Source organism: Cyprinodon tularosa, unplaced genomic scaffold, assembly GCF_016077235.1.
Source record: "Cyprinodon tularosa strain WSP-4 unplaced genomic scaffold, ASM1607723v1 ctg388, whole genome shotgun sequence".
In the NCBI taxonomy this organism is placed as follows: Eukaryota; Metazoa; Chordata; class Actinopteri; order Cyprinodontiformes; family Cyprinodontidae; genus Cyprinodon; species Cyprinodon tularosa.
In genome coordinates this window covers 1517516-1535500 of record NW_024039105.1, presented here as the reverse complement: position 1 = coordinate 1535500, position 17985 = coordinate 1517516, and the positions used below count along the sequence as shown (strand labels likewise).

The following is a 17985-nucleotide window of genomic DNA, read 5'->3' as shown; positions in this document are numbered from 1 at the left end:
AGCAATGGACAAATCAGTTTATTATTCACATCCCATCATTATAAAAAATCACATTAGGAAAAAATTATTTCTGACAATCTAAATTGAGGGCATCATTAGCTACAAGTCAGTCGAAGTGGAAATACGGGAAACTACATAATCCATAAATGTGGGTTATGTAGAATAACTTAAATTGACTTCAATATTAATCTGAAATATAGTACAATAAAGTCTATGTATTAGGTCTTATAACCAACTTGCAGCCTGTTGTAAGCAATTACCTACAGCATCATTTACTATACAGGCCCTGCCTGGACCCCCCTCTAACATAAAAACACTAAGCCTATGGAGATTTCCTAAAACTAATGCAGTGTAAGACTAAAATAACCGATGCAATCCTGTTTACCCAATGAGCCAAGCAGAGCTATCATTTTAATTTAAAACTAATGCACCAAAACTTTTAACTTCAACTGTGAATTTGAAAAAGTTATTTTATTAAGAGAGTTAAAAAAACCTTCACTGATATCTTAGATGTTATTTTTATAGATCTATTAATTTTTCATAATGAACTAGAAATAAAATTTCTAGTTCAGGTGTGTCACATTAAATATAGAAACAGGAAATGGTCGATTTTGGAACATGTTTTATTAACAAGACAGTCACATTTAGTTCTCCTTTTCCTGGACGGTCTTTGTTCCGCGCAGTCTGCCTGTACGACGGGCAGCAATGAGACCGACCTTGCGACCAGCAGGTGCGTCCCTCCTGATTGTTGAGGGTTTGCCAATGTGCTGATGGTTACCACCACCGAAGGGATGCTCAACAGGCTGCAGGGAGAAGTGAATGAACAAGCATTGAGTCTGAGAAACCACTCAATGGGCGGATAGTTTTTTTTTTTTTTTTTAAGATAAAGGCTTCAATAAAATAAGGTTTAGTCTCTCAGATGCAGGTTAATTGTATGTGTACACAACTCTATTCTTAAAATAGAACTAAAACTAGAATAATTAAAAGCCAGATGCTGGGATCCTAACGGCGGTTGAGTTTGATGATGCAGGACCGATTTGTCCCCATTTTCACTTACGTTCATAGCCACACCACGCACACGTGGCCAGCAGTTCCTCTTGGCCTTATACTTGTGGTAGGCGCGACCGGCCTTCAGGATGGGCTTGTCAATACGACCACCTCCAGCGACCACACCTTAAAGGACGGCAGAAAACAAGTTCATATTTGGCTATGTTTAGAGGCACGAGGATCAAAGCACCAGAACAGACTGCTTCTCACCGACGACGGCTCTGTTGGCTGAAGAGATGACCTTCTTGGCGCCTGAGGGCAGCTTGACTCTGGACTTCTTGGTCTCAGGATTGTGGGAGATGACAGTGGCGTAGTTTCCGGAGGCGCGGGCCAGCTTGCCTCTGTCGCCGGGCTTCTCCTCCAGGCAGCAGATGATGGTTCCCTCAGGCATGGTGCCCACAGGCAGAACGTTACCAATGTTCAGCTGAGCTGCAAGGCAGAGGATTAGAGAAACCAGCTTTAAATGGAACATTTGCCAGGTTATCAATGGAAAAATTTGCTTCAAGTTACTGCAGCTGCTGTCATTTTACTAAACACAGGTACAGGGCTAAAAACGTAGTAAATAGGGCAAAGGTAAACTAAAGATCCAATTGAAACAATCATTTTATATAAATACTTTTTTTATGTTACCATTTATCTTCGTAACTCATCTTAGGCTAAACAGTACTTAAAGGTTAACTTTGAACATTTATCAGAACTTTCAAAGTAAACATCTGGCAGAAAGCATGTAAAATTTACACTAACAGGGAGCATCAGCTGATTTTCCCAAACCAGATAAAAAAAAAAAAAAGCTATCAAATTTCCCCGTTTTTTTATTTACAGAAATATTAAATTTTGTGGAAAACAATTCTGTCTTCAACACTTTATAATTTAAATACAAAAATAAAAACAATACAGCAGTTTGTGAACACAGATCTCTCTGGGTCGTTTCAGTCCACTTCCATAGGTCTGTATCAGGCTGTCAATTTTTAAGGTAAAGCCAATGTTGCAGTATAAACAGCTCATAATATAACTATCATTTCTCATCTAAAAGACTTTGAAGGTGCTTTTATTTTTGTTAGGATACAATAAGAATCGTACAGATTAGTGCAGGCTGCTGGGCTTCACCGATCATCACCCTCGACCCGTTCTACGTGAAAGCGCATTGAATGAAGCTTTGGATCTACATATCAGTGTGAGCAGCAGAGCATTAAAAGAAAAAGAAAAAAAACTCATTCTGGTTTTTGTTTAATCTCAGTTCTGCCGTATTTAAATCTTTTACCAAAACATCGTTTGTGTAGCAAATTTCACTTTTAATTTTTAACAGAGTAATTACTAGGGCTACAAATAATTGTTTTGCTTGTCAAATAATCGAATAGCAAAAGGTTCTTTAAAGAATATTTTTATTTTACAAAATTTAAACCAGGTGAAAAACTTTTCCACTTGAGGGTTTGTGGATTCAGCATAATGAAAGACGACAAACATTTCATCTTTAACACAAAATGTTTATTATTTGGTTTGTTGCGACCTTGGTATGGTTAGAATAACCACCATAAGGGGGTTAATCTGTGAGCTAAAGGCATGTTTTAGAGTCTCTTTACACCATGTAATGATCACTTGATAACTGAATTTGATTCGTTTTCAATAATCAATTAATGTGGTTCATTACTCCAAACGGTAGAAATAACCCATTTATAATTATTGTATGCATTACAGCATATATCCCAGATCTTTAACAGATTTTTTTTTTTTTTTACTTGAATTTCATCAATAGACTTGAAGTTTTGAGCCTTTCAAATTACATTGTTTTAATTTTAAACTTTAGCTGTGTTGATGCAAATCACATTGTGTGAATATATATATTATAAATGACTTTACACGAGAATCGTTTGTTTCAGCTAATATCGCATCTCTACTCAAAACCTTAGATCAGACATGCCCAAAGTTGGTCCTTGAGGGCCACAGTCCTGCAGGTTTTAGAGCAGGGGTGTCAAACGGGTTCCAGAAAGGCCCGTTTGGCTGCAGGTTTTCTTTCCAACCAAGCAATAGCACACCAGACTCCATTCATCTCATCACGCCATCATGTTAAGACAGGAGTCTGGTGTGGTATTGCTTGGTTGGAAAGAAAACCTTCTGCCACACGGCCCTTACTGGAACCAGTTTAAGATCCCATGTTTTAGAGGTTTCCCCAGTTCCAATACAGCAAATTTTAGTTGATAGCTGATCAACAGGCTTTTGCTGAATGGCAATATTTAGAATCAGCTGTGCTAAAGCAGAGAAACCTGCAGGAAAAGACTGACATTGGGCATGCCCAACTTAAATGGACTAAGAATAAACCAACCGACAGCAAAAATGCTTAACTAGAATTTCAGTGGGTAAAAATATAATACTTGCTATATCTGTCCTTAAACACAAACTTACAACAGCCCGACTATTTTTCTAGCTGATGTGGAACCTCTTAAGGTCCGTGGATTCTTACCCTTCTTGCCGCAGTAGATGAACTGTCCGGTGTGGATGCCCTCAGCAGCGATGAACAGCTCCGTCCTCTTCTTGAACCGATACGGGTCACGGAAGATCACTTTGGCCAGGGGGGCGCCACGGCCGGGGTCATGGATGATGTCCTGATGGAGCATGGATGTTAGCGCCACCATATTTAACGATTGCAATCAGTAGATAGTCACCACTTACCTTCACGATGCCCTTAATGTAGCCATGGCGTTCAGCGAAGTCGACGTGACGGAGTTTAGCAGCACCTTTCCTGTGCTTGACATGGGCTCTGAAAACGGAGCCTGCACCTTTTCTCTGTCCCCTGATCACACGTCCCATGGTGAACTGGAACACAAAAAATATCTCTAAGTATCTTTGTGCCAAAGCAGATCAACACATTTAACTATAATACATCAGAACATTTTAAGTCAACACTGAACTGCATAGATACAGAACTTCTTTGAATATTTTTTAGACTCAAGACAACTTTTTTCATTTTGGGTACAGCTTTACACAGAGTAAAGGAAAATTTCGATTCCATTAAGTGAAGCAGTGGTCAAATTAAAATGGTGTGGGAGGAAAAAAATGCATTAAAAGCATTGATGTGGAAGTTAAGAGCCTTCATATGGATGTTCAAGCTTCAACTAGAAAATATTTAGAATATTTGAGTTAAACCTCCAAAGTTTAAAACCCATCTGATCCTTACATTTTAACACATACTTTGTTCTGTTACTGCTTTCTAAACTGTAATAATCACGTCTTATACAGTAATGTGTCCGTTAGCATGACGGCTAACCATAGAAGCTTAATACTAATGCGGTTTGTGGCTCTTTCAGGTCACAAAACTGATTTCTCTCGGATTTCACATCAGAATTTTTTATTTTTTTTTCTCGCCATAAATGTTGAATTCATAAGAAGCAGCCTTACATTTAGAGAGCAGCGGTTACCGGCCTTTTAGCTATCATCACAACGCTACTCCAGCGCCATGACACCAACAAGCAACAAAACACCTACAAATACTTTAAAAAGCTCCCTGTCGTCAAAATATTATATAGGTTACATCCTTACAAATCTAATACAGTCTTATATGTGTGAATTTGAAGCGGATGAGCCGTTTAAATAGAGATTTACACGGGATTGAGAGACGGTGAACAGAAGGTAACAGTCCTACCTAAACTCCGTTGACGGAAAGAGGAAGTGGAAAGAGAACAACGGAGGTTTTCTTCCGGAGAAATCCCCAAGTGGCTGATGGGAAATGTAGTCTGTGTGTGGTATTCAATAGCTTTTCTTGGAAACAAGCCTCAAAATAAGAGATATATTTCGTTGTTTAAATGATTTGTATCTATTAAAACTATTGAAAAACGGAACCTATGATTCTGTGATTATTTATTTTTCCAAAAAAAAAAAAAAAAAAAAAAAAAAAATTAGAAAGATTAATAAAATAAGCAGTGCTGTACAGCATACATTATTAGAGTACTTTGAAGTTTGATATTACTGCAGATTGAATTTTTTTTTCTATACTTGTATTTTAGTTTTTAAATTGTAATACTTGAATACCTTGACTTAAAACATAATGTATAGTAAAGCTTTTGTCTGTAATACTTAACCCTTTATAGGGCAAGTTACCGTTTTTGATCCTCTGACAAAGGAACTCCCCCGTCCCTCAGTGAGGTCTAGAAGCACAATATCTATATCCAGCCATTCAGCAAAGGCACTGCTAAATGGGTGTACATCTTATTTTGGCATTTGACCAATAAGATTAGTCCTTGAATGAAATATTACCTACTCTAAATTAAGCTAAAAAAGGTTAATGATTTAATTATATTTAGGTTTATAAACAAAAAAATCTAACTGCCAGTATCAGCATTCATGCATCTAAGGCAGAGGTCTTCAACAGGGGTCCGCGACCCCTAGGGGTCCGCGGAGGTACTGCATGGGGGTCGCGAAAGTCTTGGTTGATTACTTTTTTTATATTCCCTTCTGCAATTTTTTACACTAATTAAAATGTCTTTAAATACACATTAACATGAATTCAACAAACTGTAGTAAACAGATAAATGAAAGCAGAAGATGTCTTTCAGTCATCAATGCTCACATTCAGCGACACACAGGAGCTCTTTAAAACCTGCGCACCGTTTCATTCACAACACCTGTCCCATCAACCAGGAATCAGAATCAGAAATACTTTAATAATCCCAGGGAGAAATTACTTTCGCTACATTACTCCATATGTAATAGAGTGACTATAGGACCAGTTTGATATAACACAATTTCATAAAATATATATAATTAGGGGGTCCCTGCTCCATTTCGCAATAAGTTTGGGGGTCCTTGGCCTCGAAAACGTTGAAGACCCCTGATCTAAGGTTATGTTGGACCAAAAAAAAAAAAAAAAAGCGTTTTTAATGAATTTCTTATAAAAGCACATTTGTTATTTTTCTTAATATATTCAGGCAAGTTGGCATTTCTTGTTATTACATGACATACATTTTTGCCATCAAAATATCCATATTTTTTGAATGTTACAAAAGTAATAACGATTTCATTAACACAATTAAATATTGCTTTCCTAAGTGCCCTATATAGGGTTAAGAGCTGAATATTTTAGGTCCATTTATGGGACATCTTGAATTTTTTTCTAAAAGAAACCATGATAAAGCTGCCGTATCTTTAATTCATTTCTCTTCATTAGTTATAGTTTGTTTAATAAAAAATTGTTTATATTATAAAAACGAAGGAGAACACTGGAGGAAGGATGCCACCAAAGAGTCTGCGGCTTCAAAATGGGAAAAAAGGAAAAACACAACGAATCTTAAGTGACATCTGAGGTGCCAATATGCTGCCTTATGGAAGAAGGTAAGGAACGGGTGGGCCTGTAGTAGATGTGTGTGTGTGTGCGTGTGTGTGTGTGTGTGTGTGTGTGTGTGTGCGCCTTTCTGTGCCTGTCAGAGGTTGGGGAAGGAAGGGAAGTCTCTTGCAGAGATGTTGGGAGCACCCCCACAGTACAAACCTAACACCAAAGAGCAGAAAGCCCTGGAGAACTCAATGGCAAAGTGGATTGGGTGTTCTGGCCTGCCTGCAAGGACCATTGAGGATGAAGACTTTGTGGATATGATGAAACAAGCCGACAAAAGGTTCAATGTGTGCAGTGTGATATATTTAAACAGAGAATTAGTGTGTGGAGAATTTTTATTCTGCACAGTGTTATATAAATAACATAGAAAAAAAGAGAAGCTGTGTGTGAAGAATTTTTATTCTGTACAGTGTGATATATATGTTAACAAAAAAACAGTGTTCTATTATTTACAGTGTTGACTAAAATGACAAAAATGACTAAAATTTGACTAAGACTAAAATTGATTTTCGTCATTTAGATTAAGACTAAAACTGTAAAGACTGGGAAACTGTCTTTACAGCTTTGGTGGACAGGAAGATTTGTAAGTCTCTTTGTTCAGGATTTAAGAGACCTAAATAAATATTATGAATGCTGAACTACTCAAGGCTACTGCTGGGATAGCCCACACAAGATTATTCAAGTAAAAAGATGTACCACTACCATGTAGAACTTCAGTATTCTCTTTATCTACTTCACTAGTTTGTGAATCATATTTTTTCTACAATTAAGTACTAACAATGTGCATATGTATCTGTCAATGCTTTGCATTCAGCTTGGTGTTTTTGAAGAAAAAAATAGAATATTTGCTAATGCTTTATGAAACGTTGTCCTATTCATCATCTACAATCTCTTAGTGGTTGGAGCAAGACTCAAAAATAGAAATAAAATAGTTCAAGTTACAGCGCAAATGAACTATCAATTACTTTCATATTTCTTTCCTTTTAAGTATGAAGAAATTTTTTATTTTTTTTTTCAAAGACCGTGTATGACAACAATATTGCCGAATTTTTGACAAGAAATGAACAGGGAAAAGCTGTTTTATGTGCCCCAGTGGCCTAATGGATAAGGCACTGGCCTCCTAAGCCAGGGATTGTGGGTTTGATTCCCATCTGGGGTGGTTTCTTTTACATAGGGGAGTGGTTAGGGAATTCTAACTTCATGCCCTACTCCCATGGACTGCCACTCTGGCTCCCTGAGCAAGACCTTTAACCTGCATACTGCACAATGGCTGCCTACTGCTCCCTAAAAAAGGGAGTGTGAAATGCAGAGAATGGATTTCTTTGCTTTGTACTTGTAACAGTGTAATTACAATAAAATTGAATTCTATATTATGTACAAAACAACTAAATTAAGAACACAGTAAAATTTAAGAATGTATTATTAACAGAATTAACAGTTCAAGTTACAACTCAAATCAAGTATCAGTTACTTTCATATGTATTTCCTTTTAAGTATGAAGGAAATTTACATTTCTTCTGAAGGCTCAGCTGTATTCCGTAAGATAAAATTATATTTTCAAGAAGAAGTAAAAAGGGAAAAAACTCTGCGATTTCTTGCTCCAGTGGCCTAATGGATAAGGCACTGGCCTCCTAAGCCAGGGATTGTGGGTTAGAGTCCCATCTGGGGTGGTCTGTTTTATATAGGATAGTGGTGGCCTAGTGGTTAGGGAATACTGGGTTCAAGCACTACTCCCATAGACTGCCACTCTGCTCCCTGAGCAAGACCTTTAACCTGCATACTGCACAATGGCTGCCCACTGCTGTGCTCCCCAAAAAAGGGATGGGTGAAATGCAGAGAATGGATTTCTTTGCTTTGTCATTGTAGAATAGAATTTAGTTTTATTTTATTGTCATTACACTGTGTAATGACAATAAAGTTAAATTCTATTCTATGTACAAAACAACTCAATTAAGAACACAGTAAAACTCAACAAACATATAAGAATGTACTTTTAACAGTAGACACCAGATCCTAAAGCACCAATGATTGTGAGAATAGAACGAAATGTGAATACTTGCTTAACGTTATGAAACATTGTCCTGTTCATCATCTACAATCAACAACACTCTATAAAATCAATCAAACTCACCATAGATTGTTGCTTTTCCATATTAAGAACTGAAGAACTGCTACATCATAGTTTTGGTCTAGTAAAATCAGCAACATGGCACTGATGACACCAAAAAATTATATAAGAAAATCAATTTGTTTGTTATTGGTATTTTCTGCAACACCCGCTGAGGTGCATCTTTTGATTTTAAATTCTTCTTTGAGGACATTACTTTGATTAATTAACAAATGAAGTAAATTATAAAAGCATTAAAGCATTTTGTTCATAGAGAAAACATCGACCCAAAGCAAGATTCAAAAATAGAAATAAAATAGTTCAAATTACAACTCAAATTAAGTATAAATTACTTTCATATTTATTTTCTTTTATGTATGAAGAAAATTTACATTTCTTCTGAAGGCTTCTGTATAACAAAACAATATTGCCTTATTTTGAGGGAGAAGTAAACATGGAAAAAACTCTCTGTTGTGTTGCCCCAGTGGCCTAATGGATAAGGCACTGCGCTCAGGCTGGGGAACATTAGGCCAGGTGGGAGGGGGAAGAAGGGGGAGAAGGGGGGGAAGAAGGGGGAGAAGGGGGGGAAGAAGGGGAAGGGGAAAAAAGGAGGAAAAAAGAAAAGAGAGAAAAAACTGAGAATGTTTTGGGCATACTTCTGTATGATAAACATTTCTGTAGTTCTCTGAATGTAAACTGAAAGATTTTAAAACATTGACCATGCCATGAACGGGATACGAACCTGCGAGCGGTACTAAGATACGGATGAAAGATCACGTGACATGCCGTACATAATGTGACGCTGAGCATAACATTGAATGTGGATTAAAAGGGATATGTATTTATACAGAATACTTTCAGGGGCATACACGTCTGTAATTGTGAATAAAGACTTTTTAATTTATTATTTTTTTATCATTTACTTACCTTTTCTTATAATTTCTAATATAGATTCTTATATAAATGTATGTGGCTTCCCTGTCTTTCTTATAAAGATACCTGAGGAAGAATGAGAACCAGAGGAAGTTGTGGCTGGATTTGGAAGGCAGATCTACCATCTGAAAGGACTATATCTATTTATTTTTTTATTAAAAAACCCTGTAATTGGGATTAAGTATCTATCTATCTATCTATCTATCTATCTATCTATCTATCTATCTATCTATCTATCTATCTATCTATCTATCTATCTATCTATCTATCTATCTATCTATCTATCTATCTATCTATCTATCTATCTATCTATCTATCTATCTATCTATCTATCTATCTATCTATCTATCTATCTATCTATCTATCTATCTATCTATCTATCTATCTATCTATCTATCTATCTATCTATCTATCTATCTATCTATCTATCTATCTATCTATCTATCTATCTATCTATCTATCTATCTATCTATCTATCTATCTATCTATCTATCTATCTATCTATCTATCTATCTATCTATCTATCTATCTATCTATCTATCTATCTATCTATCTATCTATCTATCTATCTATCTATCTATCTATGTGTGTAAAAGTACCATTAATTAATTAATTCAATTCAATATTTTTTTTTCTTCAGAAAATGATTGCAATCATTACACTTTAAGTGCATGTATAAACTGGCTTTATTTTCAATAAAAACTGTTGGGCAATAAAAGTCAATGTTTATTCACAGAAATGTTTGTGCTGTTAAATGTCAATAAAAAATGAAACAATATACAAAAGGTAAAGGTTTAACAGTAAAACCAAATATTTAGGAATAAAACTATTTACATAAATGAAACACCTAATTTCAATCTTTTTTTCCCACCCTCCTCATCTCCTCCAACCACTGCTCCTTTGGAAGGACCTCAGACTGCGGGCAGTAAACCCTCCCACGGTAGTGGCTATGCCCAGTCGCTGCTGTACGGAAGAGGCCACATTTTTTGCAGGTGTTACCCTGTACAGTTCTGTTATATGGCCTCTTTTTGGGGGGTTCCTGGTGGGGGCTGGCGCTTCCCTGCATTTGTGCAGGCAGGACAACCTGATATACAACCACAGGTTGTCCTACCTGTGCGAATGCCTGATGAGGGATCCCAGTAGCCAACGGCTGGCGAGCCAAGGGTGCCCAGCCTGCTGAACCCGGGAGCACCGCTGGTGCCGCAAAGAGCTGCCTTTTTGTGCCAACTTTAGGGAGGATGGCACACGCTGCCTGCCTTTGTTTTGCCTGACCAGCTGTACACTCTGGCAGCTGATATTGATGTTCATGCTGCACTGGTACAGGAATAGAAGGCAGCACTTTTGGGTCCAACAATGGTTCTTCTGACACAGGTAAATCCGTTGATACAGAAGTTCCCTGAAGCAGCACAGACAGCTCCTGCTTCTTTTGCCTGCCATTGTGCCACTGGATGAGGGTGGTCTGATTAACCTCCACAAGCTGAATCTCTGATCCCTGCATCACTCTGGCATTTCCAATCACCAGCTGTCTGATTTTACGATAGTCCCTCAAAATTAGGGACCACCGTGATTCCGACCCTTTGCCTTTCCTTTTTGGGGCAGGGTGCAGACCACAAAGGCGAATAAAAATGGCCTCCACCAACCTACAGCAGTCAGGCCACTGAGCAGGAGCGCTGCTGGAACCTAGCACGCAGCGGGTTGTGCTCTCAACACCAGGAGTTTTAGAGGGCTTCTTTGGCGATCGAAAGCGTCCACTTAAAAGTCTCTCCTGGTGGCGTGCTGCATACACAACCCGCTGCTTGTCCCCGTCATCCAGTTGGTGCCAGAGCTCCATGATGCGGTCTGCTTGGAGATTGGTCAGACAGAGGGAGATCTGCTCCCTAAGCCCCACTAAGTAGTCAGCGAGCATATCTACGTGCTGGTATCCAGGCACGTTCTGGTCATCAACAGCCTGTCAATATTAAGCACAAAAAAGAAAATTACTATTTAAACATTAACAACAACCAAACTGATGCATTAGATTTAATAAACCATGTGAAAATACACAACAGTAGCAAATAGCTGTTACTGACCATTGTTTCATCTGAGGTATCTCCAGCCTCAGATATGCTGGAGGCCAGCATGGAGGAGATGCCTGGAGACATCATGCAGGGAGCCGCTGTGGAGGAGGCGCTGGGAGCTGTGGAGGGAGCCGCTGGGGAGGAGGCGCTGGGAGCTGTGGAGGAGGCGCTGGGAGCTGTGGAGGGAGCCGCTGGGGAGGAGGCGCTGGGAGCTGTGGAGGAGGCGCTGGGAGCTGTGGAGGGAGCCGCTGGGGAGGAGGCGCTGGGAGCTGTAGAGGTAGCCACTGTGGAGGAGGCGCTGGGAGAAACCTCCAAATCAGTCAGTGTGGGGTCATCTGTGAGGTCAGAGAAGCCCTCATCTTCCTCATCGACTAATGCATCGTGCTCCTCAACCAAGCGAGCAGTCTCCTCTGAGTCGGGGTTCATGTCCTGCAGTGCCTGACCAGTCTGCTGAAACAGGTACTGCAGTCCGATGAGCTCACCTGAGACAGAACAAAATACATAATGAACAATATAGACTACAATATATAAAACTAATTAAGCTGTATGAAACATTAATAAAATGGCTCAGATGAGTGTCAACTGTAAAACCTAATTCAATATAGAACACAAAGATATGGTTGAATTCTGTAAATAATTTTTTTGTTCTATGTTCAAGCAGCATCTTTATATTCTTATCTATAATGTTCTCAAATTTACTTCTGTCTTTACTTAATGCATAAATCATCCCCTTGTCATGTTATTATGTTTGCTTTGTATGCTTTATGAGAATTTTTTCACTAAAAGCTGGGGTTATTGTGATACACATTTAGTGAGATCACAGACGCAGCCTCCTACTTTTCCTGTGGCCTGGTAGTGCTGATGTCATTCTTACCTGTGTAACGTGCGGGCGGACAGAACTCAGGTGCCATCTTTCTGCCAAACAGCTTCTCGTAGGCTTTATTGACAAAATGCAACAAATCACCCGAGTAGCAGCACAAAGAGGACTTCTCCATTGCAAGGGCAGCAACACGCCGATCCTGGTTCCACCTGTGCAGTCCTTCCAACAGGTAAATCTGGAAATTCAGGCTGTTGGCGCTGGTTCCTAGAAACAAAGTCAACACATGAAACACATCAAATAGACAAACACACATGAATGAAAAGACACAAATTTTGGTTTTAATAATTTCAATACAAACCTGGTATGAAGCGGTTGAGGTGAAGATGAAAAGACTCCAAAGAAGTTGAGCCTCGGGCACACCTGAAGACCGGCAGCCGCACACCTCCCTTGGTCAGCTCCCCGGTTTTAGTGTATAGAGCGACACCTGCTGGGTCTTGGATGCACTTTACATGCTTTTTCTGGACCCGCCAGATGTGCTCCATCCTCTCCTGATCAAGCAGAGGAACGCCAAGGGAGTCGTTGCCACAGGACCCCATCAGTGAAGTAATCAGCTCCTCCAACAACTGAACCGTGGTGTGCACTCCTCGTGTCCTGCGTCTGCAGTGGAGAGCCAACTCATCCTTGGTCAGATGCCGGTCTACATCTGTGGTAGGGACTCCCTTGGCCTGAAGTTGCTGGGCCTTGGCTTCACGTAGCAGTGCTAAATCAGCTGCATCCCATTCAAAAATGCATGATGACATGCGTGACATGTAAAGTGGGTACAGCTGATGGGCATCGGTGGTGCATCCCAGTGCAAGCCGCCGCATGAAGTGCCAAATATCCAGCCTCACCACCAGCCTTGGCCACCCACTGAATCTGGCCTGCAGCTTGGTTGTTTCTGCTGCCTCAGCACAGCAACCACAGTCCACGTAAAGGGCAACAGGGGGATCCACACCGGCCTGCTCGTATCTCTTCACCAGTCCACTTGCCATCCTGTCTAAACCAGCTCCCTCCTGAGCGGTCAGGACGCTCATTAGAATCTGGCCGTGCTCGTTTCCCACAGAGCTCAGCCAGAGACCTGTTCCCTTTGCAGTCCCAGCGAGCTTCTTTGTGATCTGAAGCACAACACATGAACAGAGCCACACACAATATGGTTTAGAAATAGCAAAATGCTAAATAATTAAAATGCCAAATGTAGTTATTGAACCCTATTTTACAGAAAACAAGATTGTTCAACCTTTTTTGTGGAATCCATCTTAAGAATGGTGCCATACGTCGACGTAATGTGGGCCTTGATGTCATCAAGCCTTGTCAAAATGTCCTGGCTGTAGACAGAAAGGAGCCACTTGCAGGTGGGGACAACCTCAGGCTCCGGAGGCTCAGGGAACGTCACAGGCAGCAGACCCTGGCGCTGGGGGAAGCCCATACACGCAGTGACGTACCTTGACACACGTTGGAGCCACTCCTCCGTGTGGTTCTCCCTCAGCTGCTTTAAAACCCTTGTGGGACTGTTGCCCAGGCCCCTCTCCCGCAGAAACCGAATCACCCGAATGTCACAGGCATACCTTGGTTACAGATAAAGAAATCAGCAATAATGTACAGAATTCATTTGTATATGGAAAAAGAAAACAACACACAATACTCACTTTTGAGTGATGATGACCCGGAATTCTGACCTGTGAGCCAAGTCCAGTTGTTGGAGGACAGCTTGGCTCCAGGACACGTGTGAAGCTTTACACCTGGTACAAATCAGTGTCTCAGTGACCATGATGTAAATGCGGTCAATGTCCAGCACCCGCCGTGCCCTTTTGTGAAGCCCTGCCCCAGTGAGCTGATGCCCACCACATGCAGGATTTGGGCAGACCACCTTGACCTTCCACAACTTGTACGGCATCCACACAAGCAGTGAATGGGCAAAGAAGCGGTCAGCTGAAGGTGGCTGGTGGTAAATGGGACTCGGCAGCGGTGGGGAGTACCACAGCTTCAGGTTGTCCTGGAGCTGTAGTTTGTCCTTTGCCCCCATCCTAAACAACACTTTTGCAATCCACCTATGGTCTTCAGGTGGGAAGCCCTCTGACCACAAACGGGGCAGCTGAGGAGTTACAGCAAAAAAGAAAGAAAAGAAACAATTTATAATCATGCTATCAGAAAAAAAAATATATCATTGCAAGATAACTTACAGATACAGGAGCATCCACTGGTATCTCGGGTATGAGGGCCGGTGCCTCGGTTTGGAGGTCCACAGCCTGTGCAGCCTGTGCAAAGTTTCATTATCAGATACTTACATTTGTAAAAGAACACTTAATTGTGGCACACAGAATGAAGTGTAGAACTACAGAAGATCTAGATGAAAAGGTAATAACTCACTGAGATGGCCGTGCTGACTGCAGAACCAGGCATCGCTGTACCTTGTATGACTTGTTTCTGTAAAATAAAGTTTTAATTAACATTTATAAACAACCCACTTTTCTGCAGTAGAATTTTAATTGCGATTTACCGGAGTCACTTTTCTGGCCATGGCTAAATTTGGCTTTGCAGCTGCAAGATGTGAACCACTGAATCTTGGCTTGGTAAACTGAAAAACCATGATCAAAGAAATGTATAACGACGAGCCATTTACAAAAAAATATATGTATATATAATATATTTATGAGCATTAACAACTAAACTACTACCATGGACAAGGTCATTGGTTGTCGTGGCTTGTGGCATATAGTTCCATGTGTGGCAGGGGACGTCTGTGATGTCAATGCAGCCTGAGGTGCGCGTGCAGTTGACACCTCTGGTCTTGTAGGAGATGGTTGCTGTTTCAAGGCAATTCAAGAAAACAGGAGATATATTAGTGGTCACTTTTGGAGATATTTAAACTATACTAGATAAATATTATGGCTGCCCAACCTTCTGGATGTGGAATCCACACAAGCATCTCCTCACACCACCAAACAGGGATTGCTGTCCAGGCTGCATCATTGGACATTTCTCAATCTAAAAATAATGGTAGATTTAACTAAATCATTTGCTGTATGTGGTGACATCATTCTTGAATTTCATACTTATTCCATCCCATCTTTATGAATGTGTCAAAAGCCAGTTCTTGCAGTTACAATCGGTGCCATATTAACTGGGAAGTAAACATAAAATATATAGAAACATACCCTTTGATACAGCTCATGCCACTTCTTCTGTCTGGGTGCTGGTCTGTTTCCCTGCCCTGCAGGCCATGATCCTGTGGCAGCAAAACTCTTCAGTCGTGCCATCCAGACAGTGTCTGGCATTGACTTGTGTGATTTTGATGCCTTAAGAGAATTTTAAAAATAAAAGGTAGCAAGTCAAGCACTTATAAAGCTTTTATTAATACTAAAATAATGTATGTATAACAACATTATGAAAGTATACTCATGAATGGGTGTATTTACTATAATATAAAAAGAATAATTCAAAATGTGTACACTTCAACTACCTAATCAGATCACATCTGAGCTGGTTTAGCATTTTCTTGTCTCTGTAATCAGTGAAAATTATGTTTTTATGATAATCAACTTGAAGTTATCCCCAAACAGCAGACTTGTAACTTCTTGGCTGCTGTTTTATAACATTTAATATATATATTTATTATTATTTTATTTATTTATTTTTTAAATACTCGATTTTAAAAATAAAAGGTAGCAATTCAAGCACTTATAGAGCTTTTATTAAAACTAAAAGAATGTATGTATAACAACATTATGAAAGTATACTCATGAATGGGTGTATTTACTATAATATAAAAAGAATAATTCAAAATGTGTACACTTCAACTACCTAATCAGATCACATCTGAGCTGGTTTAGCATTTTCTTGTCTCTGTAATCAGTGAAAATTATGTTTTATGATAATCAACTTGAAGTTGTCCCCAAAGAGCAGACTTGTAACTTCTTGGCTGCTGTTTTATAACATTTAATACATATATTTATTATTATTTTATTATTATTTTCTTTTTAAATACTCGATGGATGAATGAAAACTCTATGACCGCGATTCCAGTGGTAACTCATCACACACGGCATTGCAATAGAAGGTCAGATACTTACCATATCGCTAAAAAGACAAACTTCTCTACTCAACGCAGACTAAATGTGTAACTAACTGGGAATCCCTCAATGTACCGGTAGCAGCTTCCTAGCTTAAACGCGATTGGTTAAAATCTTAACCCCGCCTTCAACCCTAAACGCGATTGTTCGGTGATATCAAAATTTTCTACTTTCCCAGACGTTATTGGTTAGTCATATTGAAATTTTGAAGAATACAGAAACACCATTGGCCCTTTTGTCAAACTCCTTCAACTCCGTTCAAGATTTTCCCGGCCGATTCTTTGACCGCAGGGCCTCCTAAGCCAGGTATTATGGGTTCGAGTCCCATCTGGGGTGGTCTCTTTTATATAGGGTAGTGGTAACTTCAAGCACTACTCCCATAACCTGACAACAGCCAGATGCATGTCTCGCTCCGCCCAGCTCCACTCACATACATCTGGGAACCCGCTCATTGAAAGTGTTTTCCCCAACCGAATTTATGGTCTGTCCAATCAGGATGCAGGGCGGGTGTGTCCTGGAGTGGAGAAGCGACCGTGAGATTCCAACAACAATGGCGGCTCGCATTGAGGAAGCAAGCGTTAGCATTGATGCTGCTATTTCTTCTGTGTTGTCCAATCTATCTTATATTGTTTCATTAAAAGAACATCAGAGAACGGCTTTGAAGGCTTTTGTTGGTGGAAACGATGTTTTCGCCCTTCTCCCGACCGGATTTGGCGAGAGCTTGATCTACCAAATGGCTCCTCCTCTCACAGCGTCACGGGTTAGCTTCGGTGTGAGTGGTTGAAATAGCACGTCAATAAAGATGACAGACAAGTGGCTTATCCAATCATATGCAAGGAGTTTTGATAAGGCCCAGCCTTCAGTAAAGGCAATTCCTATGGCGGGTTCCCAGATGTATGTGAGCGGAGCTAGGCGGAGTGAGACATGCATCTGGCTGTTGTCAGGTTACTACTCCCATGGATGGACACTCTTTGGCTCTGTTCGCAAACCTGCAAGGACGCGGGCTACCTAGACTGGATCCTTCGAAGTCCGTGAAAATAAGGAGTGTGAATTCCAACACGTCTACCCTTCGGCGGGTTTTACCGCCGTATGCTCTGTTGCGTAGGAACCGTGAAAGTTGACACACAAAGCAGGAAAAGAATGAATACCGAAGTTTTCGAAACTGTTTGTTTAGTTTTTTTTCTATATTATAAAGTGAACAAAGACTCACAAGAATCCAGAGTGGAATAAAGGAGCCAACCACCGGGAGCAGGAACAAATAAAAGCAAATATAATGATAAAAACCTTTGTCAGTTAAATAACCTGCTGCTGTCATTGTGCACATCTCTCATGTTGCTGCTATTTTCAAATATCCATTACTGTAAAAATGTCCATAGATGGATATTGGTTATTTATTCTCCGGTTTTATATTGTTAAAACATTTTAGAGTATTTTATTGTTTACCTTTTAACTCTTCCCTATTATGTTATTCTTATACATTTTTCTAAGGTCCACATTTGTGTGACCATTTTCAATAATCTTTCTGCTGCTGTAAATTTGCCCATTGTGGGACAATAAAGGGATTTTCTATTCTATAAAAGGGATAGAAATAT

General features: G+C 39.8%; 1 protein-coding gene and 2 non-coding genes across 4 annotated transcripts; 2 read left to right on the top strand and 1 right to left on the bottom strand.

The window, feature by feature from the left end:
• Positions 1-605: 605 nt before the first annotated feature.
• rpl8 (ribosomal protein L8) lies at positions 606-16135 on the bottom strand. Of its 2 annotated transcripts, none has more exons than XM_038297477.1 (6): positions 16125-16135; positions 3715-3858; positions 3506-3647; positions 1258-1476; positions 1058-1173; positions 606-803 (listed from the first exon to the last, which is right to left on the bottom strand). In XM_038297477.1, exons 2-6 carry the CDS (start codon positions 3850-3852, stop codon positions 645-647), a joined length of 774 nt encoding a protein of 257 aa, XP_038153405.1. In that variant the 5' UTR covers positions 3853-3858; positions 16125-16135; the 3' UTR covers positions 606-644. The 2 variants fall into 2 exon arrangements, with proteins under 2 accessions (XP_038153405.1, XP_038153404.1); XM_038297476.1 differs by lacking the exon at positions 16125-16135 and adding an exon at positions 4685-4779.
• trnar-ccu lies at positions 7454-7526 on the top strand. Its single transcript has one exon. It is a non-coding gene; the product is annotated as a tRNA-Arg (tRNA).
• trnar-ccu lies at positions 7965-8037 on the top strand. The gene has a single exon. It is a non-coding gene; the product is annotated as a tRNA-Arg (tRNA).
• Positions 16136-17985: the final 1850 nt, after the last annotated feature.

Coding starts and splice junctions, on each gene's coding strand:
- rpl8 (XM_038297477.1), bottom strand. CDS start 3,852: ATGGGACGTGTGATCAGGGGACAGAGAAAAGGTGCAGGCTCCGTTTTC. Junction 3,648..3,714: donor ACATTAAGGGCATCGTGAAG/GTAAGTGGTGAC, acceptor ATGCTCCATCAG/GACATCATCCATGACCCCGG. Junction 804..1,057: donor TGCGTGGTGTGGCTATGAAC/GTAAGTGAAAAT, acceptor TTCTCCCTGCAG/CCTGTTGAGCATCCCTTCGG.